An 18936-nucleotide genomic window follows, 5' to 3' on the forward strand; every position below is an offset into this window, starting at 1 on the left:
ATGCCATCTTTTTAAGCCTTTTGTGTTGTGTTACTAGTTGCCAGTTCGTTTTATGAGACTGCATTAGTTTAAATGAGTATACGAGCTTTTTCTTGGGTCTTCTTCACCTCGTTGTCATGGCCGGCATTCCTGTGCCACCACAGCATTGTCTAGTTAAGTCTTGTTTTTACCTAGTAGTTATCTGACCTCCTTTTCATGTTTTTGGACCTTGCCTTTTGCCACATGTTTTTATGCCTTTGGCTTTGTTGGACTCCGTTCCTATGTATGACCTCTGCCCGGAATAAAACCACCCTCGTAATCATGTCACTGCTTCGGAGTCTTACATTTGGGTCCTACCCCTTGTCCGATGTTCGTAACAGAGGTATACTACACTAAGGTTCACAGTATGTGTACTCAAGAGCGTTTTCTTTTCACTCACTTGTTGATTCCACATTCAGCTTTTTTTATTCACCAGTATTCACATCTCTTTGAGTGCACAGATTGCAAAGGTCTCCAAATAAGTAGGCTTTTACTCACAGGGTGCTATGTGAACAGATTTCTTCAAAACCAACTTGAATTTTTCACAGCTGTTTTATGAACAGCTCATATTAGTTTTTCATTTTCAAAATGAAACTCAACTCCAAAAGGATACAATATTACATTAATGTGTCATGTTGTATAACACTCGATGACACTTAATATACAAATCCCATTTCCAATGAGGGTGTGATATTGTGGAAAATGTAAATAAAAATGGAATATAATGGTGTCCAAGTCCTTTACAATCTGTCTTCAATTGAATACACTACAAAGACAATATATTTAGTGTTCTAACTGATGAATGGTTTTGTTTTTTGGCAGCTATTCTCTCATTTTGTATTTGATGCTTGCAACCCATTTAAAAAATGTGAAAAAGGGGCAACAAAGGACTGGGGGGGGGGAGCACGTTTGCAACATAAAAGGTGAAGCGGTTAATTGGAAACAGGTGGGTGTTATGTTTGCGAATAAAAGGCTCAGTTGTTCACAAGCAACAATGGGGGAGGTTCATCACTTTGTGAATAACTGCGTGAGAAAGTCAAGTCAAATTTATTTGTAAAGTAATCCATCACATAAATTTATCAAAGGGCTTCATAGGGCCACAGTTGGTAATGACTAACATCATCCCCCAATCTAAACCTTGCATCGAGCAAGGAAGAACTCAAAACTGCATTTGGGGAAAAAAAGAAACCTTAAAAAGGGACCGCAGAGGCGGGGATCCACTTCGAGGATGACCAGGCTGCAATGGATATCGAGTGTGCAACATTTATCACATAGTCTGAAGCTGTATATTGTTCATTACCATGGCAAGACGCTGTACAATGTTCAATAAGATGGCATAAGAGTCAGTTTAAGGAGAAAAGCTGCTACAGGGCAGATGCCTTTGGTGTTTTTCCCTCAGGACCTGGCCTGGTTGGCTGGAGCAGAATCTTCCATGCCCACAATTCTGAGTCTACCTCAGGTCTTGTCCCATTTGGTCAGTGCAAAACTCAAACAGCAACGAGGAGGAGACAAGTGAGGGATGAGATAGAACAAGCAGCAGTAAAATTGACCTATATGTACTTAAGATGAATTCCAAAGAGTAGTAATAATTCTTAAATTGGGATTTAAACATGAATGGTGATGACGTTTTCATGGGCATTGCTTTTCTTCGGCTGGACCAGCATTGCTAAAAAAAACATCGTTCTTCTTTTGGGCCATAATGTGTGAAAAGGTGGGCGAAAAGAGCAAATAAACTCCTAGCGCACAAACACAGTTCAGCAATATGCATTAGCTAAGCAGAAACACTATGGTACTGGGGACATTATGGTCGACAAGACAGGGGTGTGATAAAGTCGAAAGGACTTAAGTCGAGACCGTCCTAAACCGAGAACTCCCTGTACTTACAAAGTTTGGGGGCGATACCTCATTCGGTGGTAAAAACTCATTTGGTTTTTTTACTAAATCTCTTAAAGACAAATCATATTAAGATTATGGTCTCTGATAAGATAATTGTCTTGCAAAGCTTTGGAGGAATGTGATGTAATATTCATTTGACCAATTTTTATTAAAATGGGATGATCGGTGCCTCGAATATTCATACTGTAGTAGTATTTTATTGTGTCGGGAAGAACCTGTATTATAATTTGAGTGGCTGTAGGCACAGCAAAAGATTAATACTGTGGGAATGTGGTACTGATTTTCTCGACTTCTCATTGGTAAATGGGGGAGAGTATTTAAAGTCATCACGCAGTACAACCTTAATAGAAAGCATAACAGTCTGCAATGCATTAGGAAATAGTGTATCAACATGTATAGTACATCCCTCTTGTCTACATATAGAACTATGTTTTTAGTCCACCATTTGTCCCTCAAAATTCCTTTACTGGATGCCGGACGTACCCATAACTTCATCATCACCTGTTTCCTTCACCATCTCGATTACAATCTCCACCAATCGCATCACTCTCTGTGTCTGGGATGCTCAGAACTACCTTATCTAGTTGCTTCCAGAATTTCTCTTTAGGTGATATCCTACCTGTGGGGCATAGCCGCAAATCAAATTATATACAATACCCTCAATCTCAAGTTTCAGCCTCATCGCTTGGTCTGATACTCTTTTCACCTCCAAGACATTCTTAGCTAACGTTTCCTTGAACACCTTCCCTCCCCATTTCTCTTCCCATCCACAACATGGTAATATATTTCAAATCCTCCCCCTAAATCTCTAGCCTTACTGCCTTTCCAGCTGCTCTCTTGGTTGCAGAATTTATAAACCTTTCCCCGAATCATCGTGTCAACCAACTCCTGAACTTTTCCTGTCATAGTCCCAACCTTCAAAATCCCCACACTCATGTGTTGGCTCTGTGGTTTCCTCTTCAATTTCTGACCAAGAATCCGCTTTCCTCCGCTTCTTTATCTTCTTCCACAGTGAAGAAACTATTCTGCTCTAGTTGGCCTGCACATCCCTCTACCATGAATAGCCTCTCAAGGACAAAGGTGGAAGTGGTGAACAAGTTCATATTCGTGTTTATTTGGTCTGAGTTTTGGAGGCAAAGACTGCATGATAGGCGAAGAGCCTCTAAAAAATTATAATCGTCTCGAAAAGTCATAGCAAAGGTAAAGGTAAAATATAAAAATATAAGTACACGAAAGAAAGTGGTTAAGAGGTTGTCTGGAGGATTTGCAAAGTGTCGTGTGACCGTGAAACTATGTCTGCAGCTAGTTGCGGTAATAATTTTACATGTGTACCAATGTGTGAACAATTCCAAATACAATTCCCTTCCAGGAAATAGTCTCGCAGTTTAGAACAATGTTTCTCATCATACAATTACATTGAATTTAGGAATTTCATCATCCACGGTTCGTAATAATATCAGAAGAAGAGAAATTTATGCAGTTAAGTGGCAAGGGTAAAAACCAACATAGAATGCCATTGACCTTTGATTACCTTATGCCTGAACCAAATTTGGTTTTTCAAAATTGTACTATGTCTGAGTACTGCCATAAAATCTTGCCGTATCTCGGTCAGATGGTGGCAACCCTATCCAACATGTATTATGAAACTACCGTTTTCCGTCTTTTATGATCACTGATCATATCAGCTGCCAACCAGTTCAGGGTGCCTCTCACCCAAAGATAGCTGGGATAGGCTCCACAAAACCTATGACCCCAGTGAGGATAAGCGGTAAAGAAAATGGACGGCTGGATTACTGACACACTAACATTCATATGAAGGGCCACTGGAGTTAATAGACTCTGCGCTAACAGTGTAAAAAAATTTCTAAAAGTAAAATGGCATAAAATAATCTTCTGAACTTCGATAACTGACTGACCTTAATCTAAATGTTGAGATCTAAATAAAATAAAAAGTTAAGTAAACATTTTGAAGAATGATTTGTGCTGAAGGTAAGAAATAAAATATTTTAAAAAACACTCTTACAGTGTTCTTGTTAGCGTCTTCATTCACTATGATAACTGCACTTAGAGCTCTATAATTGTTTTGGGAAAGGTACAGTGTTAATACTTACAGCCAATACATTTATCATTCTTAATCATACATGTATTGATTTCTTTTGTCTTGAGGACCAATGTTTAAGGAGCTTAATTGAAGATTAAGTGAACACACCTAAAATACACAGGCAGTGGCTGGCAAATGAACCAAAACGGAGCCTTGTCAACAGAGCTCGTGTTGTCCTAATAATTCATGAGGTTTCTATTTCTGCTGTCAAGCAAATGAACAACATTGTCTTTGATAGTACAGAGTTGTAGTTGTTGTTAGGAAAGCACAAAAATGGGTGGTGGTAGATTTTGCAAGTGGGGGTTGAGGGGTGGCGTGTGAGGAGCTATTACAGTGTGTTCTTATCCCTGCCAGTTGGGGGGCGGGGGGACTACATCCAGCAGGCCTGAACCACCACAGTTGAAAAATACCTGAAGGTTTGCATCTCACAACACAATGTTTCAAACGGCTTGTGCTTTCAGCACGCAAACATATACCTGTATAATGTGAAACACACAGAAGGTTCAGGATTCGGAAAGCTATTACAGTTGTGAAATCATGTGTGCTGGTGTTGCAATGGGGTAGAACCAACCTATTCAAGCATTTTTATCCTCAGTTTACCTTGTTGCTGAATCTTGAAGTCATCTCAGTTTAGATAAAGATGCTACATGTAAACAATTACTTTCAGATGATGATACCCCGTCAGAAAAAGTAGATCTAAAATGTAATTTGAGTGCAGTTGAAGATACATTTCAATTCTATGTTTAGGGAGTAAATACTCTTTTTCAGACATGTGCATAATGGTACACTTGTACGATTTTAAAATGCATTGAGGACTCCAAACACGAAAAAAAAACAGAAAATGGATGACGGACATAATATTCAAATGCTGTTGATGTGTTTTGGTAGTAAGGGGTAAAGTACAAAACACTATTCCCATCTAAGTGTGGATTTTTTTTTTAAACACTCATCGAGCAAGCAGACCTTTCCACCTACAAGTAATATTAGTGTCATCAACCGTTTTTAAATCTGCAACCACAATATGTACACAAGCCAAGTTCTTAAAGGTTGACTTGCACTAACAATTTATATTATTATTATTATTATCTAGAAAATAAAATTTCGAATTTTAACTTATACCTGTAAACAAGACTGGATCCAATGACTTCCTTTACGCTTACATGTTAATTTAAAACTACAGTTTAACACCACACATTCAACAGGTGCTGTCCCTGTTGTTACCTCAAAGATGGCAAACTGTTTAAAAACACAAAAAATAAAAGGTAGCTGGCATGTAAAATGTCCAGTCTCCCTCAAACTATTCCAAGTAGGCCAGTTATTCTTTTACTTTAGAGTCAATGAATTATAATTAGTCAGACGCTGAACTGAACTTAAATCCCTCAAATGGAAATTGCACTTTAAAGGAGACATATTTTGGTAAACCAACTTTTTCTAGTATGTGGGATGTCTCTATGTTAACTCAGTAAATGTGAACTATGAATTAAAATCATCTACGGAAACTTAACGTGTTTTTTGCAATGAAATTGACACTTTTAAACTCAGTCCATGTTAAAGAGTCACTTTGCGATGGTCTTAATAGCCATCATGCAAGACCTTTAAGGGCAAATAATATTTTTATTTTCCTATGTATATTTTTGTTCCACACTACCCAGATAAACCGACAACACACATTAAAGCCCAAGGGTCATCCCGATAAACATTCTAAAATAGATATTATACTTCAATGTCTATACAAAAAAATAAATGTGAGCTGAGAGCACATCATCCACGCACAAAGTTGCATTAGGGTCATTCTACGATATCCAAGTGGTTGCCATATTGGCTTCATCCTCCGTCCGTGACGTCACCCTGACATTCGCCAATGAAAACACGCGTTGCACCCCAACTATGGGAGACAAACGCGCCCCTTCTGACACGGAAGCTTTCGAAAAGGAGAACACCACACAACCGAGTGAAGTTACCGGCGCAATATTACACTATTGCTTCGAGCCATATCCAGATGATATGCGATCAAGGAAAAACCGCATTCCTGTCCGATCCACTTCCGCGGCAGAGATGAGCCATCGCGGGTCATCGCATCCGGCCGGTGTGGCTTATGACGGAGCCGTGGTGGCATATAATGGAGCCGAGCCGTGCTGCTTTCAGGGGGTTCTTCATAGCCGCCGCAGTACTCAATGAACACCGTCGAGCCGGGGCGCATTATTGCGCGCACGCGGCTGAGTCAGGCATTCTTGGCTGGGTTCTTCAGATTCACCACCATCCGCGCAGCAGCCAGTCGCCGCCTGACGCGCACATCGACATATTTCGTACGCGGCTCTTTTGTTACGTTATGAGAGACCGATTATGTGGGTTTTTTTTTAGTAGCTGTATACAAACCTACCTGTTATTTGGAACCCACGAAGCTCTCGTCCTCTGCACCTGTGCAATACATTTTTCACAACGAACCGGGTCTCTTGCAAACTTATGAAGCGTAAATCCATTCTCTTGAGTGTTCAAGCAATGACCAGCAATGCAACGAGCCGGAATTTTGGCTAACACGAAGGAACGACGAGCTACCTTCCCGGAGGTAAAACTAATGGAAACAAACGAGTCCACTTGGGAGCGCCGCTGTCATTTACATCACACCCTGCTTCTTCTCGAAAACAAATCCCTCGAGAGGATTTTCATGGTGGGAGTTACAAAAAGCTGTATACGTGAAAATCATGTTTGTGGTGAAAAAAAGCATGGGTCCATGTCAGCTACCATTTTTTCATTAATAACAACCTAAAAATCATCCATTTCATGACAGTAGCCCTTTAAGGGATGCAAGTAGGGGGCGGTTGCAGTGAATGGACAAGCAAACAGTGCTGCGTCCCTGAGCTGAGTCTGAGGTTTTGCAGAGACTTGCTCAAGGGCACTAGACATTAGGATGTTGGGATACAGAATAGCATCTCGCCAAGGACTTGCTCTGCACCAGAACTCTTTAACTTTTATAATGAGCTTCTGCCGCCCCTTAAGAGTATTAGTGACTACAACCTTGAAACTACGACAGTCTCCGTAGCTGTGAGCAGCACTTTTATAAATTGCGAAGCGAAAATGATCGGGCAATGTTACGTTTGAAATATAGTGTAATAAAATGTATTTTTATGTTATTTTGACACTGTTTATTTAGTCTTCTAGTGAAAAAAATATAAAAGCACTAGCGATCCATGCCCATTTTTATTCTTTTAACAAAAGAAAACCAAAATACATGGAACATTTTTCCTCCCTCCCAATCAAGCAACAGATGATTTTGGCAAGTGCTCTTGCAAAGAATCACATCTATGTTTCATATGAGGGGGTCGGACTCTTTCTCATCTGCTTTGCTCTATTATTCACTCAGCAGACACTTGGGCATCGATTGAATGCAGAAACATGGCCTGGCAGATGAAACATGTCCTTTCAAGCTACACAATGACAAATAAAGCACTTGAAGCTCCAACACTACACCAATACGTTTCTAACAGGCAGTTGGCCGTGGGTTTGATTAGCTGATGAGTGGGGATTTGGCGGTGAAAGAAAGGAAAATCCTACAGGCAAACAAAGCTATAGGGGGAGAAGTATACAAGGTTGAATTCATACAGTATGTTACAGGCGTAGTCTTTTCTGTGTGAAGTGGAATATGTGTGGGTGGAAACATAAAGGGCAGTACTAGAAAATGTCTCCCACTTACACATTAGGGTAATGTATTCTTATGCATGGCACCAAAGGTGATAAATGATGTGTGCAGCGTTTCGATTTTAAGCTTCTTTTTAATTCTCTTTGGTGTGGCACACACCAAACCTGACAAATTAGTGTTTCCCTGACAACTCTAATAAGGGATTACTGATCCCTTTCATCAGCTGTGTTCATCTTTTGTTAACAGAAAAAAAGCACAATTCATTTGCTTGTGTCTTTGTGTTTCACAGCGAGCTATATCTTTGGTTTATGAAACATCCTCAATGTAATAATGCTGTACTGATAGTGTTATTTTTTTCTTTTGCCTCTGCAGGTTCTACTCATCACCGTACAGCATCTCCACCAATCGGATGATTGCGCAGACGTCTATCACACCCTTCATCGCTGCCTCTCCTGTTTCCACGTATCAGGTTGGTGTAGCCTCTTTGACTTTTAATGAATAGTAAATGTTGAAAAACATTTACTGAAACGGTCAAGATTATCTTGAGTGAAGTAAGCATCTTCTAATAAAGATTACATCTTATGTTGGAATGCTATGTCTTCTTTTATGACACCATTTTACAGTGTTTTCTGAAATTTGTCACTTTGAGAAATGGCTTTGTCTCCCACCCCACCCACTGTCAAGACCCTTTCAAGGGCTTTGGCCATGTCAAGGGCGTTACTTGCGCAACCTGACTGGACACTGTTGTTTTGCCTTTACGGAACCATGGCTTTGTAGTTCCAGTGGTTCACATCGCTATCTTTCAAGTCCCTAGTATAGGTTCAATTCCCAGCCAAAGCCTCTACACCTCGACGCTGTGGATGTCCGGTGTCATCCCAAGAACCAATTAATAGGGCAGTTGAACTAGGAGGGTCATCCTGTGTAAGAAGTGAGCCATAAAAAAGATGTAACTTACAAACTTGACTTTTTTTTTTAAGGATTATGGTTAGGGTTTGGGGTGGTTTAGGATTAGGTTTAGGCACATAGGCCAGAAGTAATATTAGAGTTAGGCAAGGCACACATTTTATGTAAAAAAAAAAAAAATCCTCAGAAAAACACCAAACAAAAATGCCACCAAGAAAATGATAATGATTATCAGGGGATGGCATTGAGAACCGATTGAAACTTGAGACTAATGTTTCAGTCTCCTGGAATCTTTCAAATTTTAAAATTGCGGTCCCCAGTTTTGATACCTGTAGTCCTGCGGCCACGATGAATGAAGTGATGAAACCTAACCAAGAAAGTGTTTTTGGCAAATGGCAGCAATGGACAAAAGCACGTCTTAACTTTGTTAAAAGTAATGACCAGTTGCCTCAGTGCACCACTTGGAGTAAGATAAATGGTTAGTTGCAGTTGTGACTGATGGTTTTAATAATTATTTTAGTCTTCAAACTAATGTAATAGCTGATGACAGATGAAAAAAAAGGTCACCTAGCAACATTGCATCACAAGGAAAATTCTGATAAAACTTGTCTCACAGTGTCACGAACACTAACTTTGTGCCTCACCAGTGAGTAGGTAAAGGAATCCTTTTATACTATTTGGTTCCATTCATTCCTTGTTTTCTCCCGTTCTAGGCTGTCTTTCGTCTTCAAAATGCACCGGTGTCATGTAAAGTTACTTTTCGTACCAAAATGCTGAGTTCTGGTGTGTATCTTCAAAGTCCCCAACTGTAATTTGTTTGGCGTCGTTCAGTTCAGTTGGTGTGTGCCTAACTTTACTTGCTTTCACCTACATAGCCAGTTAAACAAATACACACTACATTGTTTGTTTCTAAAAAATATTAAAATATTTGGGGGTGTGTAAGGCAGCGTTTACTGCTTAGAGTGTCAGCCTCACAGTTTAGAGGACCATGGATCAAATCCCGGCCCCACCTCTGTGGAGTTTCCATGTTCTCCCGTGCCTGTGTGGGTTTTCACTGCACTCTCGTTTTCTCCCACATCCCAAAAACATGTATTAATTGGAGACTCTAAATTGCCCGAGGTGTGATTGTGAGTGGTAATGATTGCTTGTCTCTATGCGATTGGCTGGCAACCAGTCCCGCCAGTACCCGAAGATTGTTGGGAGTGGCTCCAGTCCTCCCGCAACCCTTGTGAAGATATTTAGGGGGGACATGTTATATTAAGATGGCACGGTGGCTCAGCTGGTAAAGCATTAGCCTCACAGTTCTAAGGTCCCGGGTCAAATCCCGAACCCGCCTGTGTAGAGTTTGCATGTCCTCCCCGTGCCTGCGTGGGTTTCTTCCAGGCACTCCGGTTTCATCCCACATTCCAAAAACATGCAACATTAATTGGACACTCTAAAATTGCTCCTAGGTGTGATTGTGAGTGCGGCTGTTTGTCTTGATGTGCCCTGCGATTGGCTGGCAACCAGTTCAGGATGTACCCTGCCTGCTGCCTGTTAACAGCCGGGATAGGCTCTAGCACTCCCCGCGACCCTCGTGAGGATAAGCGGCAAAGAAAATGGATGGATGGATGTTAAACTACAATTTCTCAAGGCACACTTGAAATTCATATGCTGTGTTCCCAGTGATTGGAAATCAGTGATTTATACTATACATGCGCGTATGTGGGTGCGTGTGTGTGTTTGAGTGCATGGGTGTGGGTGTGTCCACCTGTAAATGATTAAAGATATTTTTCCCTTACTTAATTATACTTCATCTACTGTAACACCTGAACTATTTGGCATACTTGTAATTGTTTGAATTACCTTTTTTTTTTAATTAGAAATGACAGAATGCAGAAACAGCAGGACTATGGAGTATTATAGAGGAAGTTAATGAATTAATAAAATAGAAGATGCCCTTTATTGATCTCCATATAGCAAATTCATTCAAGCTAATTGTAATGTCAATATTTCAACTTTTACAGCATCATTTCTGACATCTACTCTGTTACTTTCTAGTAAATTCTAGTTTCACTATTTATTTTATAAACTCTCACAGCAGAAGAATTTGGGGCAGCTGCTCATTCTAATTAGATTAAATAATTTGATTGCCTTATTTAGTTGAATGAGAGGCGGAAAGTGTTATAATTGCCTCTCAGTCTTTTCAAGTGCATTCCTTCCAGACTACAACATAAAATGTTAGTATAGACCCCCAAACAAAGCTGAGCATTTTTATTCTTATAAAGGCAGAAACTTTCACTTGACTTAAGAATTTTTTTTTTTCCATGACCATGCTCATGTCTCACATCACGTGTTTCGTAAATCAAATTTCCTTATTTCAATAAACAGAAATGGTGTTAATGTGTTCAACTACCTCAAAAAAAGATTTGGATGTATTTTGAATAAAGAAAATTTGTTCTTTATTGTATTTTACTGTAGAATATAAATATAAAAATATAATAAACGAGACTATAAAGGAATGAATGTCACACCCTGGAGTGCTGTGGTGTGTTGTGCCTTTAAATGGTGCGGCTGAGTGAGCGCCTTCTCACTCTTTGTAGCTCACTCTTCACTCTTTTAAGTGCAAATAACCAATGAGCAGCCAGCGTGCAGGACGGTGGGTGGTTGGGGGCAGGGAACTGATTTACAATTCGCCACCATTGTCATGTACTTCAGCGAATGACCAAAAGGCAGCCAGTTTCATGCAGCGCCATGCAGGAAGAGGAGGGACTTAACTGACTGAGTGATTCAGTCCCGAACTAGTCTACTGAGGAACTGAAGAGTGATTTCATTTGTGATCCACCGAGGTCCAATGTTCTAGTACGATGAGGGATTCATGTGCCAGAGGAACTAGGCACTACGCAGTGAACATACTCAATGATTTTAACAGCAAGTTCTGACGTCTTGATAGCTTTCACCAAGTTTCTTCAAGCTAACAGCTAATTTTGAGGCAGTCAAGCACATGAAAACAAGCACACATATTTCAAATACATGTAAATGAATAATTCTATCATATACAGTATATACTGTATGTAAATATATACATACATAAAATGGTGCCTCAGCTAGAAAGCGTTGGCCTCTCAGTTCTGAGGACCTGGATTCATCAATCCCGGCCCTCCCTGTGTGGAGTTTGCATGTTCTCCGTGCCTGCGTGGGCTTTCTCCGAGCACTCCGATTTCCTCCCACATCCCAAAAACATGCAACATGAATTGGACATTGCCCCTAGGTGTGATTCTGATCCCGTAATGGGTTCCTTCTGTCGATGTCTGATATAAAATGAGGTTTGCTCCTGTGTCCTGTGTTTCTTCTGCGCCACACTGGTGACCACAACGTCAGTCCCAGCGTTTCCGAGACTGAATCGAACATGGCAACCGCCATCCTCAAATTGCTAGAGTCCGCGGAGGCTCGATTCGCCCTCCATGGGATCTCGGATGATACTGTGCCTTATTACCACTTTGTCTCAGCCCTCGGGAGCTCAACGGCGGGCAGAGCAGTGAGTTTTATCAAATCTCCCCCTACCCGAGATAAATATGCAGGGCTCAAGCCTCACCTCCTCAAGATTTTCGAGCTCTCACGGCCAGATTGTGCCCAACGTCTTTTGACTATTAATGGACTGGGGGACAGCAAACCTTCCGAACACATGGAAATGTTGGTAAACCTGCTGGGCGCGGAGGAGCCCAAATGAATTTTCATGGAACTGTTTCTCAGACACATGCCACCACATGTCCAGACAGCGCTCGCTAACAGTTCGATCACTGACCGATCGACCGTTTCTTCCTGGGCACCCAGCGCTTCTCCCCCTGAGGTGCGGGGGGTGCCATCCAGCAGGAGCCCCATCGCCACCGATGGCCACGCTGGCACAGGCTTGTAGTACTTCCACGCCCATTTTGGCACGAAAGTGAAGAGGTGCTGCGCCTCTTGCAGCTACAACACGGTGGGGAAACGCCAAAGCCCGTGCTCCGTAGCGCCCGTGAGCGGGGGTGGGAAGAACCGGCTGCTCTTCGTCATGGACACCCTTTCCGGGCACAAATTCCTGTGCGACACTGTCGGGAGTCAGGGGCCACCTCTACTGTCTGCTAATGGCTCCCCTGTCCGCACGTATGGCATAAAGACTGTGGACTTGTGTTTCCGGGGTCGGCGCTTTACATGGGACTTTGTCACTGCCGATGCCTCGTTCTCTCTCCTCGGCACTGATTTTTTTTTGTGGCCACGGGGTGCAGGTGGACGTGAAGAAAGGGCCGTGTGGTGGATGCACTGACTTTCTCCTCGGTTTCCTGTGTCCGCAACAAGGCGACTTATAGCGGTCTCTCCATTTCACTCTCAGATGGCACCAAGTATCAGCTCCTCCTTGGTGAGTTTCCCGGCTCAACACGGCCCACTTTCTCCTCTACCGCAACTAAACATGGGGTATACCAGACCAAGGGCCCCCTGATTCACGCTAGAGCCCAACAGCTCGACCCCGAGAAGCTAGCTGTCGCTAAGTCAGAGTTTGCCAACATGGAGTGCCTGGGCATCGTCCGCCACTCAGATAGCCCGTGGGCCTCGCCGCGACACTTCGTCCCTAGACCACAGGGCGGGTGGCAACCATGTGGTGACTACCGCTACCTTAACGACACCACTGCACCTGACCGCTACCCTGTCCCCCACATTCAGGAATTCTCGGCCCACCTGGCGGGCAAGATCCTATTCTCCAAGGTCGACCTGGTGCACCAGGGCCCTGTGCACTCCTCAGACATTCCCAAGACGGCTGTAGTCACGCCGCTTGGCCTGTTGGAGTTTCTGAGGGTGCCGTTTGGACTCAGAAATGTGGCCCAGTCTTTCCAACGTTTAATGGATTCGGTGCTCAGAGACTTGCCCTTTGTGTTCGTCTATTTGGACAACATCCTCTCGCCAGCTCCTCTGAGGAAGAACATCTGAAGCACCTTCGGGACCTCTTTGCGAGACTTGAGCGGTATGGCCTGATCATCAACACTGCGAGGTTTGTTTTCGGGGTGCCCTCCATCAAGTTCCTCAAGCACCTCATCGACAAAAACGGTGTTGCCCCCCTTCTGTCAAAGGTGGAGGCCGTCTCCGCTTTTCCCCGACCTCTCTCGGATCAAGGGCCCCGAGAGTTTATGGGTATGGTGACTTTCTATCACCGGTTCATCGACTCGGCCGGGGGCTGTCAGCGTGCTAAGGTGCATCGCCACAGAAAAGCCCCCGTGGAATGCTTTTCTGACCCCGAGAGGAGGTTCGACCACGTCAACGTCGACTTGGTGGGTCATGCTCAGCCTCAGGTGCATCCCCAAGGAAGGATTTTTACCCTTGTCCTTTGGGGTTGGCCCTCCCCCCATGCCGGGGGCGGCCCCCTTTGCCCCGACTCCCTGGCCCCTTGACTCAAAGAACTGTGCGGCCCCGCCCCCCCTCAGCCCCTGCAGTGCACACCCGCCGGGGTTGGGCCATCGTCCCTCCACGGCACAGGGATTATGACTATGGGTGAATTCTGGGGGGGGTAGTGTGGTGTTCTACATAATTCACCCATGGGACCTCGAGTTAGGTTACGAGGTTCCGCATGGACGTTGTTGTTGGTTACACTTCCAGTGTTAGTGTGTTTGGGAGTTCCCGCCGTAATGGGTTCTCTCTGTCGATGTCTGCATTAAAACGAGGTTTGGTCCTGTGTTAAACACTCCGCCTCCGACTCGTTTACTTCACCTTCGGTCTTTCTTGCTCAATTTCCATGTGTCACATCCTCTGTTCTCTACTCACAGAAATTCCACAAATTCATTTGTAAGTTTCTTCTTTCACAGATTGATTTAGGTCTGAGTCACTGTTGGTGAGATATTCTTCAAAACAAACACCAGTGATCGTTCCCATTAAGACATAATAAATGTGTACACATCAAACTAGCTGTTGATGATGATGGAGACACTATACACTATATTGGAGACACTATATTTGACTGTAAATGATGATTGATGGTAAATGCTTAATGACGTTATGTAAAGGCTCATATTTTTTCACTGTTTATAGTATAAAGGGGAAAATAAAAACCCCTACGATTTATGGGCCAAATTCTCATATGTGCATAAAAGGGAAAAGGCACAGAGCTGTGTACTTTTTGGGAGGGCTGCTTGGATTATCCCATGTTGTCGTTTATCTTTTGGATGCATTTCATGAATGGATTTCAAATTGCCTTTTCAAGTCCCAAATAGATTGTATGTTCCACGATTTGCTGGCAGTCTGCAAGGTCAATGAATCACGCCTTTTTGGTTTTTCCGCATTAATTCAGATCTTACGGCAATGTTTTAAGTGCAAATCGATGAAAAGTGCATAGGTTCTTAGAAAGGAAGTAATATTCATCCATTCCCCGTACCACTTATCCTCACTAGGGTTGCAGGTGAACTGAAGCCTGTATTCTGGCAAGAGGCGAGGTACACCCTGAATTGGTTGCCAGCCACTTGCAGGGCACACATTAACAACCACACACATTCACACCTAGGGGCAATTTAAAGTCTTCAATCAACCTACCATGCACGTTTGTGGGATGTGCGAGGAAACAGTATGACCCAGAGAAAACTCACACAGGCATGGAGAGCACATGCAAAATCCACACAGCCAGAGTCAGGATTTGAACCCCGGCCCACAGAACTGTGAGGCAGATGTGCTAACCAGTCGACCACCGTGCCACCCACTTTAAAAATAGAGTGCATATGATATAATAATATGGTCCTCTCTCACTTAGGTTTCCTCTTGACCATGTAGTTTGTTACTTCATCACTCTTAAAGACAACCAAACCTAACCTTGGTAGGCATTTTTACCAAACACTGCACATCCCTTTGTCCTTTTGTCTTACATGAAATCAAGATTTTCTTCAGGGAGTTATTACTCCTAATGTTAAAGTTGGCCAGCAGACACCACTTTCATGTGTAAGACATGAAAGTGGTGATTTGAGTCTAGGGCGGGCTTTGATGATGAAACCTGGTGTGTGAAACCGTAATGATTAGCCAATATTGCTCTCGGTGGTCTCCCTACCCTCTTATAATTACAACGTAGCATAGTGGACCTTCTGTTACAGCTGTATTATTCTTCAAGACGCACCACCACAGGGACTCGAGCTCTGCGATGTGCCCGTGGAGGCACGGGTTAATGATTCATTTTCTCTCTTCTTTATCGTCTTTGGTCATTTTCTCTCCAATGCTGTCCCTCCAACTGTCCCTTTTCTTGCTCTCCCCTTCCGCCCTTCTCTACCTCCACGCAATGATCATCTGTTGTCTCCTCCCATCTGTATCCGAATGCCCATCTCCCACTTTAATTACTTTTTCATCATCCGTCCCTTAGTCACCCACTGTTTGTGATTGTTTTGTTTTGTTTTTTTGCCTATATTACTCATTCATCTTGAATCTTCTCTTCTCCGTAGGTTCAGAGTACATCTTGGATGCCACATCAGCCATATGTTATGCAACCAACAGTAAGTTTCATTTTCCACATCATTTTTAGGATAGCATTCATTCCATCTATTTGTTGTTTCCTATGACTATGTCGAAATATTGACGCTTTGCCTTCCAAGACACCACTTTCACGTTTGTTGAATTGCATTTCAGTATGCAAACGACTGTGGTGAAAATTAAAGCCTACAAAAAAAAAAGATGGATTCCACACTTTTCAAAATAAAATAAAGATGTCAAGGGTATTGCTGCGTTCTCTGCAGAATGAGGACGCATCTGACCTCCTTGGACCAGCTCCAAGGGCTCAAAGCTAAGCCTGTGATGTGAAAGAAAGGTCCACCCCCTACTGGTCCAAAATGAAAATACAGGCCTTTACATTAAACTACAACCACAAGCGAAGGTACAAATAATAGCCAGGCCGGATGCTAAATAAATTAGACCATTTTCTAATCAAATGTTTATGCAATGGCTACCCTAAATCTACAGTGTTGATTCAAAATAGATAAGTGTCAAGAGGTCATTGAAACTGAAAGAATGAACACTATGACTGGACATCTTTATCAGAACATATGTATGTGTGATACATTCATTTTTTTAAACACTCATACTGAGATGTATGTCACTACATATGTAAATTAAAAATGTGAGAAGTGATCAATTGAGCATTAAAATGTTTCAGTACAGTCACTGATAGTGTAGCGGTTCTTTTGCCCCTTTAGTGCGGGCAGTGTGCGTTCAGTTCCCCACTCAGTGAGGGTGTAAATGTGAGTACAAATGCTTGTCCGCAGTGACCAGTTGAGGGTGTAGCCCACCTTTCGGACGAAAGCTGCTGGGATAAGCTCCAGCGCCCTGCGACCCTTAACAGGATAAGTAGTGTTGTGAATGGATGAATTGATATTTCTGTACTTAAAACTTCTGTATTCTGGTGTAGCATTGTGAAAAATGAAAAAAGGATGTTTTTAACTAACAATGCTGCTGCTTATGGGAAGCTGTTACAAACGTTTCATTGGGCACTGATCAAATTATACTTTATTTGTGGAGCCCTGTGCGTATGAATTTTGTATTGTACACCGTCAGAAGTTTTCCAAGACGCAAGATGATATCATTTCAAAATGAAAATTAACAGAGCTGGGGTGTTTTTGAAATTTAATACAGCTGTCTATTATCATATGAACAATGTATAACAACACTGGATCTATGCATTTTATCCATTTCTGAGGAGCAGTCAGCCACGGATTAGTGAACAGGAGCCAAATCTAGATCTTGTGTTGTCTTGTCCTAAATTATGTGGCTTACCTTGTGTCTTCTTACTTCCATTTTGGTCTTCCTCATTGTCTGCTAATTTAAAGTGGAAATCAACACAAAATATGCCAAGTGTGAAGCCTGATAAATACCACTTTGTGTACATATTCAAACAAATGTCCGCAGATGTTTGTTTGTTCGTGGGGGAGGCCACTTGATAGAAGTTCCCGTGAGGAAAGGAGAGTGGTTTAAACAAAATAATGTTTTTTTTTTTTTTTTTTTTTTTTGGGGGGGGGCTACCGTATGGCAGAGAGAGGGCCATGTGCAGCAAGAGGAAAGAAAAGAAGGGATTATAAAGCATAAATCACAAACAAAGAGAGCAACTGCTGCAAAAGCAAGTCTGGGCTGGCTCCCCAGCCCTGTCTCAAAATCCCTGTTAGACAACAAAGGCCAAGATGAGTCCCTGTATTTCCTGGATATAGACACACTTGGCAAATTAAAGCTGCATCTGACTCATAGGGTCTGCATCTTCATTTTGGTCCTCTGGTAACAACGTCTTCTTCACTGCCTGACAGCAGCTAGTGACTCATTGCTGTTTTCTCATTGACGGATTTGTTATTGTTGGTACCCCTGAGCACACCTCTAGTGTATACTTTGGGGTTGGAGATTTTCACTTCATGCAATAACAAAGATGAAATTCCTCAGAAAATGTGTCTTGTGCAGGAATTGCTAGTCCATATAGTATTTGACCATTTGCAGAGTAATAATAATATTCCATACATTTTAAGCAGCAGAGTCAATTTCGAAGTGTTTATAAACCTTTCCCAATACTACTTGTACTCATCGTCTTGAACTCTTAATGAATTAGGGGAGCTTTCTGTTCATAATTACTCATACATCCCCTTCCGGAAATGAGACCATTACATGCGTACATAACAAGGTAAACAAGAGGGAGGCGTAATGTGGAGGGCTTTAAATGAGACATCCAAAGGAATGCGATCTTCAAGTAAATAAAGAAATAACAATTCATGACATACAATACCTCAGTAGTGGCGAATAAAGTGAGTGCAGAAGAAGTGTGCTTGTATGCAAGCAAGTACACGTTTTCATTTGGTCTTATGAACTTGGGGAAATGTTCACCTTTCCAAGTTTGAAGAAATGATACAAAGCAGCAGTTAAAGGTTTTTGACAGATTCCCCCCCCCCCAACTTCAACCTCAGTTCTCTGCTGAAAAGATGACTACAAAAGCAGTGAGTGGGTAATTTGGAGGCGGAGGAAGTTCAAAGATGAGAATGCATCTACTGTCCTCAGGGAAATTGTCAGATTTACACTAATAAGTATTGCGTTCCTTTTAAAAAAAAAAAAAAGCAAGACAGACAGAAGCGCAGATTCCCACCAATCTCACACAAACGTTGTTTTTCATGTGCACAGTACACTTGGCAGAATAGAAGGCTTAACACTTGTAGGAATAAATCAGTGCAGACAATTGCCCGTTGGAGCTTTTTTACGCTATATGCTCCATTCTTTGTTCACGATAGTCTGTTGTGTGCTCACATGAGGTCAAAGAGACATTGCAAGCTAGGATGACAAACCATAAAATCTGTTATTGTGATGGATAAAAAGGTTGGGCATAAGCATAATTCTTGCTGCCAAACCTAAGATGCTCTTTGCCAAAAATATTGTGCTCTTG

At 42.3% G+C, this 18936-nt stretch overlaps 1 protein-coding gene across 1 annotated transcript in view; it reads left to right on the top strand.

Moving 5' to 3' along the window:
• LOC133500774 (RNA-binding motif, single-stranded-interacting protein 3-like) overlaps positions 1-18936 on the top strand; it is a 162706-nt gene that overhangs the window by 132405 nt on the left and 11365 nt on the right. The window contains exons 9-10 of the mRNA XM_061819889.1: positions 8025-8121; positions 15977-16027. Of these exons, the coding sequence (XP_061675873.1) occupies positions 8025-8121; positions 15977-16027 (148 nt within the window). The remainder of the gene's footprint in view (positions 1-8024; positions 8122-15976; positions 16028-18936) is intronic.

This window comes from Syngnathoides biaculeatus, chromosome 5 (assembly GCF_019802595.1).
Source record: "Syngnathoides biaculeatus isolate LvHL_M chromosome 5, ASM1980259v1, whole genome shotgun sequence".
NCBI lineage: Eukaryota > Metazoa > Chordata > Actinopteri > Syngnathiformes > Syngnathidae > Syngnathoides > Syngnathoides biaculeatus.